Here is a 13,545-nt window from a genome sequence, read left to right on the forward strand (position 1 = left end):
CAGTATTTTGACTTTATATGGAGAGGTGACATGTTGAGATTCTGTAACCCATGAAACATGATTTACCATGAAGTATTACAGGACAATTCAGGATCAATGTTACCAAGTTTCAATATTTCTGATGCACATAGTACAAATGAAAATAGAGTAATGCCTTGGCTACCAACAGCAAACTGAGGAAGTCCTGCATCAAAGCTACTTATCTCAGGCTGAAAAGCACAGATGGCTTAATTTTTCATGGGACAACTCTGTCTATACTGGACAAACAAACAGGGTTTGAGTTATGATCCTCACTTCAAGGCTTCCGAGTATTGGGGGGTGTCCAGCTTTGTGAGGCAGCTCTGAGCGAAGATAACATAGCAAAAGTTCAGTGCCTTCACTATCAGGATTGAAGCAGCTAAAATTGATGGTACCTAGCAAGGAGGCATGACAAACAATGATTATTCTATTTAACATATGCAGTGTTGTTGTAGCCATGTCAGACCCAGGTATTAGAGAGACAAGGTGGAGGACCAACTTCTGTTCGTGTGAGAGAGAAGATTTCGAGCTACAGAGCTCTTTTCCAGGTCTCATTACTTCAGCCACTTGTGTCTCTATTCTATTTAATAATAGAACGGATCTCACCTTGGAAACACAAGCACCATGGAGCAGTACATCCCCACTGTCATTTGCCTTACATGCAATAGCATTAATTCTGTCTATGCGGAAGCACTGTTACATCAACTCCTGTACATGGAGTTTCAGCTTTGTGATGCAATTCTGCTCACGAGTCACTGTCTTGAGCTCTGAAGCATCAAAGCTACTTGCACCAATGTGTGGAAATGCAACGGTATCTCGAAACAACATTTTTACAAGAAATTGGAATTCATGCACCTTATTGCTTATAGTTGAGGCTCTACGCCAATGCCACTTACCTTGAACTCCATGGTCTTGAAGTATCTTTCAATGAAAGGTGGTTCTGTGTTGACATGTGGACTTTGGATCCAAGGGTAGTTCATTGCTGATGTTCCTGTCTGCATTGAAACCTCTCTCCAGAGAGCAGAGATGTAAGGCTGCACTTTGGATGCCAGCTAGGTATCTGCTTTAAGACAAACATCCTCAAAGCACTCCAAGCATCTCACTGTAATATACTTGGAATCCTCAGCAGATACCATTTCAGGGTCTCAATGCACCATGTGTCCAAGAGCTGATCAACTTTGACACATGCCCTTCACATTCAAAAGAGGAATCTATACAGATATCCCAAACCTTAATGCTTTTCTTTGTGGAACCTCTAACAAGAGGAAGTATATGGCCACACTATGTATACTGAATCAAAACATCTACACTGAGTCAGATACCTTTAGAACAGTGGTTCCCAAACTTGTTCCACCACTTGTGCAGGGAAAGCCCCTGGCAGGCCGGGCCGGTTTGTTTACCTGCTGTGGCTGTGGTTCGCAGCTCCAGGCCAATGGGAGCTGCTAGAAGCGGCAAGGGCCAAGGGATGTACTGGCCACCGCTTCCAGCAGCTCCCATGGGCCTGGAGCAGCAAACCGCAGCCACTGGCAGCCGCAATCGGCCGAACCTGTGGACGCGGCAGGTAAAGAAACCGGCCCGGCCCGCCAGGGGCTTTCCCTGCACAAGCGGCGGAACAAGTTTGGGAACCACTGCTTTAGAATAATCTAAGCAAGCAAACAGGAGCCTAATTTTTGAAGGCCCCCTCCAGAGAGTTTGAGTAATGTTTCCGGGATAGGGAGAGAGACCCCAGTATAATCCTGTAAGACTCTTCACCTCTGAATATCACTTGTGTTCTTATCTCAAATCTATAAATGGAAGATAAAAAACAGAAGACAATCTCTACCTTATAAGGGAAAGTTGATAATTTTTGTCAAAGAACTTAATGCTTCCAGCTGAGAGTCAAGGCTGTGAAATCTCAACACACACACAGACAATATTACCAGCAAAGCATTGAGGCGATTAACAGATCTCCAAATTTTAAACACACTTAACATTATGATGGTTTTTAATATTTAAGTTGTCTCCCCACCAATCTTTTCAATGTATCTGAAACAAACTGTCCCTTGGAAAACTTTAAATGTTCAGAACTATACACATATGCCACTACAAGTAACGGGACTAACTTTTACAGCAGGAGGCTGGAGAAACCTAAAGACTCCTCCGTCTGAAAATTCTCAGACGGACCCTATGCACCATATTGTGATCATAGTACAGAGGAGTCAGCCTGTTTGGGGAAGGAATTGTTTTCATGGGCCTACACAAAAATGTGAGGGTCAACAGTTATTTTCTTATATGAAAATAATATGACAGTACTGTCTTATCTGACTGTGAGCCTGCAGGTGTCATAAATATCTACAATATTAAAATCAGATTTTAAAAGTCTCTAAATGACCATATAATCCCTCTATATTCTGTGTCATTTAGTTAATGAAGAATAAGCATAAAAAAATTGGCAGTAAAAGGGGCAAGTAAAAATCCAAATAATGCAGATGACACTTTAAAAAAAGCTACTGAAGAAATACTAAAGATTTTGCAGAATGATCATTTGAAGAACTCTTCTCTGGTAATCATAAGAGAAGGCTGCAAATGACAATGCAGAAGAATTTCTTCCTTGCAGTTTCTGAGCTGCAGTAGTTAAAAAAAGGGGTACTTTCCACATTTGATTCAATCATCTCAAGGTACATTAATGGCACCATTTATACCAACAGTATTTCTGATGGTCCTAAACATATTACAATCAGCTGCCTGATTTGCTGCTTTGTAGTTTTTAGTGTACGCCTACTAAAGAATACTCTATAATATCAGAAAGGCTTAATAATTGCAGATGGGTTTTGATTATTTCCATAAAACTACTCCTTGCCTTTTTCTTTTAAAAAGCTCAAAAGGATAGAAACAATCAAGACCATATACCAGCTTTAAAAGTGAACACACACTCCTCTCCCCCAAGATTTAAAGCTTGTGGAAAATGTTAATTTTTAGGCTTGGTGAGAAAGACAGCAGAATGTTATTCTAGCTGTAAACATTGTTATTTGAGAGAGTGTCTATAGGAAGGTAGGAATCACTCATTGACATATGCTGCTGTTAGTGACAATTTATATTGCCTCAGTTTTCTAAGATTTTTCTCAAAATTAGGGTCACTTTTGACTGTCTCACAGATACATTAAATATCAGAGCTAAAGAAAACCATTCTCCAGTGGAGAGTAGGATATTTTCCATCATAATAGGAGAGATGAGGTCTAAGCCATCACATACCACAGAATGTAAGCTTTGATTTTTTTAAAAACAGTTTTTCTAGCATTTATGGTTCCAATAGTAACCAGTGAACTTCAATCCTAAGTTTATGAGCAGGCAAGCAATGTCAGCACCCAACAGCCAAGTGGAATTGACAAGATGGGAGAATTTCATTTCTACCATTTGAGACCCGATGGGCAACCACAAAACTGACTAGTTTCTTACCCACTTTATTCAGTTATTGCATCTAGCTTTTCCAAGCAGCACTAGAGGGAAGCACAAAAAAGACAGGCTACTGGAGGAGTACAGTAGTGGAGCCCTCCCTGAAGCCTGGATGCTGGGATCTGAGGGATAGAACAGTTCCTCTTCCCTTTCAGTAGCTAGGATGATGTGGGTTGGTTCAAGTCTATAACCCATCTACTAAGCTACAGCCAGTATGAAAGAAGGAATTCCACAAGCAGGATCTAAGGACTATACTCTGATAGGAAGGGGAAGGCGCCAAGAAAAAAAATTAGCTTTTCCTAAGGAAGTTACCACTGGACCACACTAGTAAGGATACAAGCCTCATATCATGTTATCTAGTAGGTGTCACTTGTCAATCCCGGTGTGAAAGCTTCAATTTGTAAAAGTTATAATATAGATAGAGAAAAATATTTGTATATTATAAAGATATTACAGTTAAATATCTGTTCAGTATTTTTAAATATACTTATTTTCAATTAATTAAAAGTCATTACAGGGCATTTTAGTCAATATTCAAATGGATCTATTTGTTGGCTCTACATTATATTGGAATTAGGCTAGGAATTCACATTCAAAAGTATTTTTGTACTTTTACTCAAGGTTTCCTATAATTTAATAGGTAATAATTCACGTGTGGAAAAAATAAGCTACACATTTACAAGACTATGACAGCACCAGAAGAGCTGTTGAAGTGCGTGAAATAATATGTATTGGAGTCATACAAAATCATGTCAAGTCTATGCTTCCACCGAAGAGTTTAAAAATATTAAAAATGCATACTTTAATGGTAGATGTTGGCATTAAACTTAAATCCAGACTCAAACACTGTCTTTAATGCATCCATTCCTGTAATCATCTATTGCAATTATCTTTAAAAAGGAGGTAACTTTATATTTGTACTACATGTACAACATGGTGAATAAGAGAGCTTCAACCTTCACTTTAAGTTTTATAGATGTAGTGGGTATAAAAATTAGAACCATTAGTTACAAGTATTATTTTGCATGGAGAAATTCAACTGTATCTCACAACATATAAAGAAAAGGAGTACTTGTGGCAACTTAGAGACTAACAAATTTATCTGAGCATAAGCTTCCATGAGCTACAGCTCACTTCATTGGATGCATAGAGTGGAAAGTATAGTGGGGAGATTTTATATACACAGAGAACATGAAACAATGGGTATTATCATACAGACTGTAACAAGAGTGACGAGGAAAGGTGAGCTATTACCAGTGGGGGAGGGGCGAGGGGGGGGTGAAGCCTTTTGTAGTGATAATCAAGGTTGGCCATTTCCAGCACTTTACAAGAACAGTAGGAGAGGAAATAAACAAGGAGAAATAGTTTTACTTTGTGTAATGACACATCCACTCCCAGTCTTTATTCATGCCTAAGTTAATTGTATCCAGTTTGCAAATTAATTTCAATTCAGCAGTCTCTCGTTGGAGTCTGTTTTTGAAGTTTTTTTGTTGAAGAATTGCCACTTTTAGGTCTGTAATCGAGTGACCAGAGAGACTGAAGTGTTCTCTGACTGGTTTTTGAATGTTACAATTCTTTATGTCTGATTTGTGTCCATTTATTCTTTTACGTAGAGACTGTCCAGTTTGGCCAGTGTACATGGCAGAGGGGCATTTACAGACCTAATAGTGGCAATTCTTCAACAAAAAAACTTCAAAAACAGACTCCAAGGAGAGACTGCTGAATTGGAATTCATTTGCAAACTGGATACAATTAACTTAGGCTTGAATAAAGACTGGGAGTGGATGGGTCATTACACAAAGTAAAACTATTTCTCCTTGTTTATTTCCTCTCCTCCTGTTCTTGTAAAGTGCTGGAAATGGCCCACCTTGATTATCACTACAAAAGGCTCTCCCCTGCTCTCCTGCTGGTAATAGTTCACCTTTCCTGTCACCCTTGTTACAGTCTGTATGATAACACCCATTGTTTCATGTTCTCTGTGTATATAAAATCTCCCCACTACATTATCCACTGTATGCATCCGATGAAGTGAGCTGTAGTTCTTGAAAGCTTATGCTCTAATAAATCTGTTAGTCTCTAAGGTGCCACAAGTACTCCTTTTCTTTTTGTGGATACAGACTAACAGGGCTGCTACTCTGAAAACGGTCACAACATATAAGATACCACATGAGGAAAGCCTAAATGAAGACAAGACTTGAATTAAACATCCTTAAAAGTTTAGAAACCATCTTGGTTCTTGCTTCAACTGTTGTGAACATACATAGAACTGACAAATATTCACATTGTACAGCAAAATCTCTAACAAGTACATTTTGCCAAAAAACAAACCTCTTGTCTCAAGCTACCAGTCTGAACTAGTCCCAATGTTTTGTTTAAAGAGCGTTAACTTTATAGTCAGGTAAATACACACACCGCCTTGTCAAAGCCAAGAAGAAGAAAGCCAGCAAGCAATTTAGGCCGGGTCCTTGGGAGGCTGCTAAACAGCCATTTTTTAAAGGCGCTGAGTCAGGAGGGAGACTCCCATCCTTCGTTTTTAATCCTACTGCAGCCCCAAAGCCAGGCAACCCCCCCCCCCCCGGTACCGAGGGCGGGCGCGCAGCCTGCCGTGCTGCCAGGGGCCACCATGGGTCAGGCCACGCGCAGAGTCCCCCTCTCAGCCCGGCGGACACGCTGCCCAGGGCGACGGGGACCAGCCAGCTGCGCGCCCAGGGGCTGGGATCAGAGGGCGGAGCAGGGGATTCACCTGCCCAAGGCGGGGCGCGGGGGTGGAAAGCGATTTCAGCCGCGCCGACGGAGGCGGGCACAGCCCGGCGCTGGGGGCAGCGAAGGAGGGGAACTCGCCTCCCCAGAGGGCGGGCACGAGACAGAGGCGGAGCGGGGAGGAGCCGCGGGGCTGGGGAGTCACCTGCAGACGGTGATCAGGTTCCTCCTCTCCACCGCCGCGTTGCGGGACTGGACGCTCTTCCTACGGGCCGAGACGTTCAGCCCCCCCAGGCTGAGGGAAGCCATCGCCGCGGGCGGCAGGTGGAGCCACAGGGGCTGGCGCGGAGCCTTTGTTCCCGGCCTCCTGCTCTCCGGGCTGCCACCGCCGCCACCCCAGGGGAGGACGAGGCCCCCGTGTCTCCCCCTCCTGGTGCCGCTGTCTGAGCGGCAGGTGCTGCTGCGCATCCGGCCGGCACAGGCAGGGAGGGAGCCGGGGTCCCCCGCCCTCGGCAGCCGGAGCAACCGCGGCGCCTTTGAGTCGCAGCTGCCAGGACCGCAGAGCACCGGCTCCGCCAGCCAATCAAAAAGCAGGAGGGGGCGGGGCCCAGGGCGGCAGATGCTTTAAAGGGGCGCGTGCCCTTAAGAGAGCCAACTGTCAAGTGCGCGAAGATGCGGCTTGGGGCGCGTGGGGAATTAGGCGAGGAGGCGGGGCCGGGACGCCGCGGGGGCGGGGCGTCGGTAGGAGGGAGGTGCGGGCTATGAGTGTCACGTGCCAGCAGAGAGTAGGGTGGAGAGGCGAGGTGTAGGGAAGCTGTAGGCAAAGACCCACATGCACATCCCAGGTGTGAAATATGAAATTCCTCACTGGCCCTCAGGAGCTGCCCTTGCTGGTCGTGGTTTAATTGCCCAGCTGCTGCTGAGGCAGAGGATATGCCAGGGCACACTGTCCCAATCTGGACCTCCCCCACCTCTAGTCCCTCCTTGGGAAGACCAAACTGGCCCTGGAAACGTGCACTCCTGCCTTAAATGCACTGCTCTCAGGCTCTCTCTGTTGTGGGGATCTAGGGTGACCAGATGACTTAGTTTTTATAGGGACAGTCCTGATATTTGGGGCTGTCTCTTATATAGGCACCTATTACCGCCCAGCCCCTGTCCCAATTTTTCACATTTCCCGTCTAGTCACCTTAAGGTTTCCCTTACCTTTCCTATTCACTGCACAGCCCCACGCTTCTCTTTGCTTCCCATGTGGCCCACTCCCTGTCAGGTAGAGCTGTGACCTAGAGGCAGGGCCTCAGGGACAGAACCCTTGGACTCTTTGTCATGGTGTGCCTAGGGCCCTGTCTGGTCCTGTGTAAGTACCTGCTCAGACCAAGCTTAGTGAGCCAATATCCCTTAGAGTCCAATCGTGTGGTTGCCACTTTGGAGGTGGTTTTCAGTGACTGGTCCAATCAAACCAAGACTGGTGTTCACTGATGATTCCTCAGAGGTACAGTATTTCCCTTCTCCCTCGTGTACAGAATATCTCCCTCCCGTATAGGTTTGTGGCAGGTGAGAATACCAATTGCATGCTGTTTTTACATGAGGTTTCCTATTCCCATGGTTTCTTAAAGAAAGCTTTTGGACTGTGATACAAGCAGGTTTACACAAACCACATTGGTTTATTGGATACTTTTTATTGGACTAATTGAACATGATATACCCTTTCTTTAACCAATAGTTCAATGTTTACAGGGCTCAACACAATCAAATCCTCTCATCCCCATCATCTTCCCCAAACAAAAACAAACCCTATATCCTAATTAACTGAAGGAAAACTTATGAGCTCAGCTTTACCCAGTGGGAGTTCAGTTCGTAGCGACTGATCTATCTATATTTGATATCTACTGACTAATCCACCTTGTCGCTGATGCTGCAAATTATATCATGATTCGCTCTGTTGGGAGCTAGAGTTACTTTCTGTTTAGTATTTCCCACATGCCTGCTCATAAAGTACAAGGAGACCCAGCTCCACTAGTTCAGAGGGAAGCTTTCTAGATGCTTATTTAGAATGCTTTATAGTATGTTCTTTGGTCTATCTGGAAACAGGATTGATAACATTTCTAGGTGTTAACTGAAGTCTATAGATTTTCAATTTTTCCACTGACAGAGCCTATGGCTAATGTTTGCATTATAGCATGTTCTACCAAGGCTCTCATAAGTATAATGGGTCCAGTCAATTTACTGACAGCTACATATTTATGTATAACAAAATAAATACTACAACATGCCACTTCTACCACCCATAGTATCACTTCAATGCTCAGAAATCACATCCTTCCCTGTTATCCATGCACTCTAGGGCAGTGGTTCTCAACCAGGGGTACATGTACCCCTGAGGGTACAAAAAGGGTCTTCCAGGGGGTATATCTAGATATGTCTAGTTTTAGACTAGGCTACATAAAAAAGCACTAGTGAAGTCAGTGCAAACTAAAATTTCATACTGCTCTATATACATACAAAGACTGAAGTAGAATATTTATATTCAATATTTGTTTTAAATTATATGGTAAAAATGAGAATAAACAATTTTCAGTAATAGTGTGCTGTGACACTTGCATTTTTATGTCTGATTTTGTAAGCAAGTAGTTTAAATGGGGTGAAACTGGGGGGTACACAAGACAAGGGGTACAGTAGTTGGAAAGATTGAGAGCCACTGCTCTAGGGTACCCAACCTTTGCCCTCCAGGGGCTCAAGGGGTAACCCGGTTAATTTAGGTATCTCCACCCTTTCTCAATTCCTAGTTGTCAGGGCATAATCTTTTGTGGGTATGCGGGTCCTTTTACCTGTGACAGAGCCTTACACAGTAATATACTTAACCTCTATTAAGAGTTACCAAAACAGAATACAAATGCTAAGCATACAATGCTCACCACTCCCAATAAGGGAGTGAAACTTTTCTTGATGGCCAGTCCAGATTAGAGCATCTGGGGCTCCAGCTTCTGCACAGTACGGTGGCAGAGTGTTGAGGTCTAGCAGCTCTTATCTTGGGCTGTGTCCTGGAGTTAGGTTCCAAAGAACATCCTTTTGGACCCTAGTTTATATAGTTAAAATTTGGATCCTACTTAGCTATATCTTAGATCATTTAAGACTAAGGTACTAGAAAGTATTTGTCACCAATCCTAACCCATTACAAAACAATTCTTTAATCATACCCCACCACATAAGTGGATTTAAATCTTACTAAATTAGTTATGCAACAGATGGAAACAATTAAAGAATCAGAGACTGTATAGATAAACAAGAGAAGTTTATCTACCATCAAGACAGGGACCATAAAGACAAAATAGAAGTTTACATTTCACAATCACAACTGTCAGAAGTGGTTTCCTGCCAGACAGAATGCTATCAAACAAAGTTTTCTTTAGACATGTTAAGATCTGTTTCTTTATTTGGTGATGGTGGGTAGTAGGTACTATTAGGGCAGGAGTACCTTGTTAACAGCCTGATATTGTTTTGGTGCAATAGATGGAATGTGAGGATATAACTCTGCAATTTAGCTCATGGCTGCTGTCTCTCAGTCTGGCTGCTGCTTTTACTGCAGAAGCAAGCTTCAGGCCTTACATCCCTCCCCAAACTCTGCTCCCACCAGATGACAACTTGGTATACCTGAAAACATGTAGCTAATGTGTAGCTAACACAAAAAAGAGCAAACTGAATCCCTGAAAGGGGGAAGGGATAGCTCAGTGGTTTGAGCATTTGCCTGCTAAACCAGGGTTGTGAGTTCAATCCTTGAGGGGGCCATTTAGGGATTGGTCCAGCTTCGAGCTGGAGGTTGGACTAGATGATCTCCTGAGGTCCCTTCCAACACTGATATTCTATGATTGTCCTGGTAGTAGATGTCTTGTTGGCTGCTCATATTGCTTAGCAATTCTCTGCACCTTAGCCTCCCATGCATTAAGACTCACAAATACTGTGTAGGATGAAGCTGTAATCCTAGGCAAGTACCATTCTGCAGCCTGTAATTTAGCCACAAGACAGCACCACCTCTCTTTGAAAGGGTCAAAATGCACACTCCAGTGTCATTTTGCCACTGGTGAGGCGATAGTGAAACAGTACTTTCTATCCAAGTAGCCTGTGAATGGCTTCATTAGCCAGGGAATAAGCTCTGTGCACTTCTGTCTGCAGGCGCCGCTCCGTAGCTCCCATTGTTCAGGAGCCACAGCCAATGGGAGCTGCGGGGGGTGGCAGCTGCAGATGGGGCAGCATGCAGAGCTGCCTGTCTGCACCTCCACATAGGAGCCAGAGGGAGACATGCCGTTGCTTCAGGTAAGCGCTGCCTGAAGCCTGCGCCCCTGTCACCCCAAACCCCTTGCCCAGCCCTGATCCCGAACCTCCTGAACCCCTTGGTCCCAGCCCAGAGCATCCTCCTGCACTCAAAATCCCTCATCCCCAGCCCCACACCAGAGCCCACACCGCCAGCTGGAGCCCTCACCCCCTCCTGCATCCTAACCCCCTGCTTGGTGAAAATAAGCAGAGGAGGGGGTTCTTGTGGTTGTATTGTCCTCAGAGTGAAGAAGGGAAACCAGGCCCATCTGCTCTACCAGGTTCCAGTCCAGGACCCAATGGTGGGCAGCTATACCCAGTGCCTTAGAAATAAGGCACTGCTCCCCCAAACCACTCCAATAAAGTTTGGCTCAAACACTGTCCCCTGCTTCTCCTTGGGGGTTTGCATTGTTTGTGTTGTCAGGTCCCAGGCAATGAGCTCCCGGGCAGTACTTTCCCCCTCAGAGCAGCCATTTGCTCCCTTCCACTGCCAGCCTATGGACTGCTCTGCTCACCCTTTTCAAGCCCTGCCGCCAGCCTGTGCAGGCTTTGCAGGTATCTCTAGGCAGGGTTGCCTGAGCCCAGTGCTGTTCTGTAACCCCTCTCTCCAGTGTGGGATTTGTATACCCCCCCCCCATACAATTGTGTTCTCTAAGAAAAGAGGGAAGGGCAAATGAATCTGGACAATGCCTGTTGTCATCCCACCTTTATTTTTCTTTGGTAGTGAATGGGATGTGGTCCCTCAGTGCCTAGTCTGCAAGACTTCTGGACTTTGCACTAGTGACTTTGGTTCATCTCATATTAGAATTTAAGTCTCTCTTCTCCCTTCCTTCCCGCATTCCTGTTAACTCTGTTCCCATACACATCTGACTACAGGACTCGGAATCTAAGGATCTCCAGAGCGAATGAAAGAAGATACATAGCTTCTGCCTAACCTGACTTTTGAGAATCGGGTCAGTAATCTGAAGTTCAAACTAAATATGAACCATATAAAATTGCTCTAGTGAAGGGAGAATACAAAATTCAGTCTGAAAGTGCTAAAAGTTTCAAACTGCAAATTGTAGTTGTAAATTGCTTGCTTAAAAAGGATTGGAGAAGTATATGTGCATGTTTTATCCTTAACAGACAACAACAAAGAACAAAAGGTATTGAACCTGGGGTAAAGATTCAATATCAGACAAGATAGGCAAGACCATACTCTTTGCTCTTAACAATGAAGTAACAACAAAAACAGTCTTTGACAGGTTAAAGAGATTTGCCTGTACAATTATGTAATAATGGTAGTTATTCAGTCCCAGTTTGGGGTTCTTTGTAAAGTAAGCTCATAAACTAGCACCAAAGTTATTCCTTTTCAGGAGAGAGAGAGAGGGAGAAAAAAGGAGAAATGTAAGAAACAAGAATGTTGAGTGAGAAAAGGACCAAAGAAAAGCCTGAAAGCAAAGTAGGAGACCGATGACGGGACTGAGAGGAGAGGGGGAAAGGGGAGTGGGAGGGGACTAGGGTATCAGGGATCACCACAAAACCCATTGCCCCCACCCTCCCAAAATAAAAGGCTTATCCAATGAACAATTTGATTTTTCTGATACTTTCAATATGGTTGGGGGACCATATTTCTATAAACTTCTCTTATACAAGACATAGTTAGTTCCATTGCCACTAGTCTTACCAATCAGAATGCCATTTTTGATAGTTGGGCACATTTGGGACTTCCACCATTGTGGAATTAGACATTTGGTTATGATCAGAGTTTTCCAAAGATTCCAGTTTCCAGCATGGATTGGTTAGGCCAGGGATGACATCGCCAGCCTGCAGTTTCACCTTGGCAGAGAGAAAGAAATTGGACTGAATATTTAGCTCTGCCCAGAAAAGATGGATCACAGGATAATCCCATAGCGTGTGGTATAAGTGAGCACCTGCTGCATTGCAACACCAGCATTTCAGACCTGAAAAGTCTAGAAGGAGTCCAGAACATCCTCTAAAGGATTTTCTTCTGGATCAATCTTAATCCCAAATCTAGTGACCAATGTGGTCTATTGGAACAAATCTGATTCCACTGAATGTTGAAAAGGGAGATTGAGAGCTCTTGTTCCCATTCCCTTTTAACATTGTCACTAGTAGTTGTCAATTTGCCTGATAGCTGGGATACAGGCTGACCAATAGCCTAGTGTGATGGGATAGCCTGTGAGACCACGGTGCCCCCTTAACTCTCCAGCCTGGGCTGTTTCTCACAATGCTTTGCGAGTGACAAGCAGCAAGCTCCTCCAGGCGCTCTTATCACTCAGCACAACTGCATGTGGAGCCCCTCACCCAGCTAGATTACATGAATGCTCCCAGAGCCATTCATGAATCACAGAGAAATGCACCAGCCGAATTTCCCCAGCTCCCAGCACTGTACCTCAGGAATATGGTGTCTTGCACTGCTCAAGATGAGTAGATTTACCACACACTTCAGGCAAACTCACTGGTAAAGATAAATATTAAAAGAAGTTTGACTACAAAAGACAGATTTTAATTAATTAAGAGATAAGCAAAAAGTCAGAGTGGTTACCAAAAGAAAACAACATAAGCATGCAGTCTAAACTTGCAACCTTATTAGACTGGGTAATATCTAGATTAAGCAGTTTCTCACCCCACTGGATATTGCAGTCCTTAATATACAGGTTTGTCCCTTAAACCTGGGTCAGTCTCCTCTGTTGGAGTCTTCAGTCTTCTGAGTGTCTTTGTTGCTTGCAGCACTGGTGGGGGCAGGAGAAAGGCACAGCATGTGGCCACTTTGTTCTGTTTTATACCCTCAATCCCATGTGCTTGGAAAACACAAATCCAGACATGTCTGGTGGACATTGCGGAGTTCCCAGACACAGGTACCAACTTTCCTTGGTGCCAGTGAGTGCTTGCAGCTCCCCGCCCCTGACTCCACCACAAATCCACCCCCGCCCTGTCCCTATTGGGCCCTTCCTCAAATCTCCAGTCCCACCTCTTCTCTGAGCACACCATGTTCCTCCTCCCCCCTCCCAGTGCTTGCCACACAAAACTGCTGTTTTGTGGCAAAAGTGCTGGGAGGGAGGGACGAGAAGCAGGACACAGCAGCAT

The 13,545-nt window shown here is 44.4% G+C and overlaps 1 protein-coding gene across 6 annotated transcripts in view; it reads right to left on the minus strand.

Annotated features, from left to right (window-relative positions):
- Positions 1 to 6,738, minus strand: part of RUNDC3B (RUN domain containing 3B) — a 147,339-nt gene extending 140,601 nt beyond the window's left edge. For 3 of the 6 annotated variants that reach the window (XR_012157565.1, XR_012157564.1, XM_073334083.1), the window contains exon 1: positions 6,356 to 6,738. Coding sequence is in view for 3 of the 6 variants with exons in the window: in XM_073334083.1 (XP_073190184.1) it covers positions 6,356 to 6,618 (263 nt within the window). In the remaining 3 variants the exon portion in view is untranslated. The remainder of the gene's footprint in view (positions 1 to 6,355) is intronic. The other 3 variants (XR_012157566.1, XM_073334081.1, XM_073334080.1) reach the window with 3 other exon arrangements.
- Positions 6,739 to 13,545: the final 6,807 nt, after the last annotated feature.

The sequence above is a fragment of the Lepidochelys kempii genome, chromosome 2, assembly GCF_965140265.1.
Source record: "Lepidochelys kempii isolate rLepKem1 chromosome 2, rLepKem1.hap2, whole genome shotgun sequence".
Taxonomy (NCBI): domain Eukaryota; kingdom Metazoa; phylum Chordata; order Testudines; family Cheloniidae; genus Lepidochelys; species Lepidochelys kempii.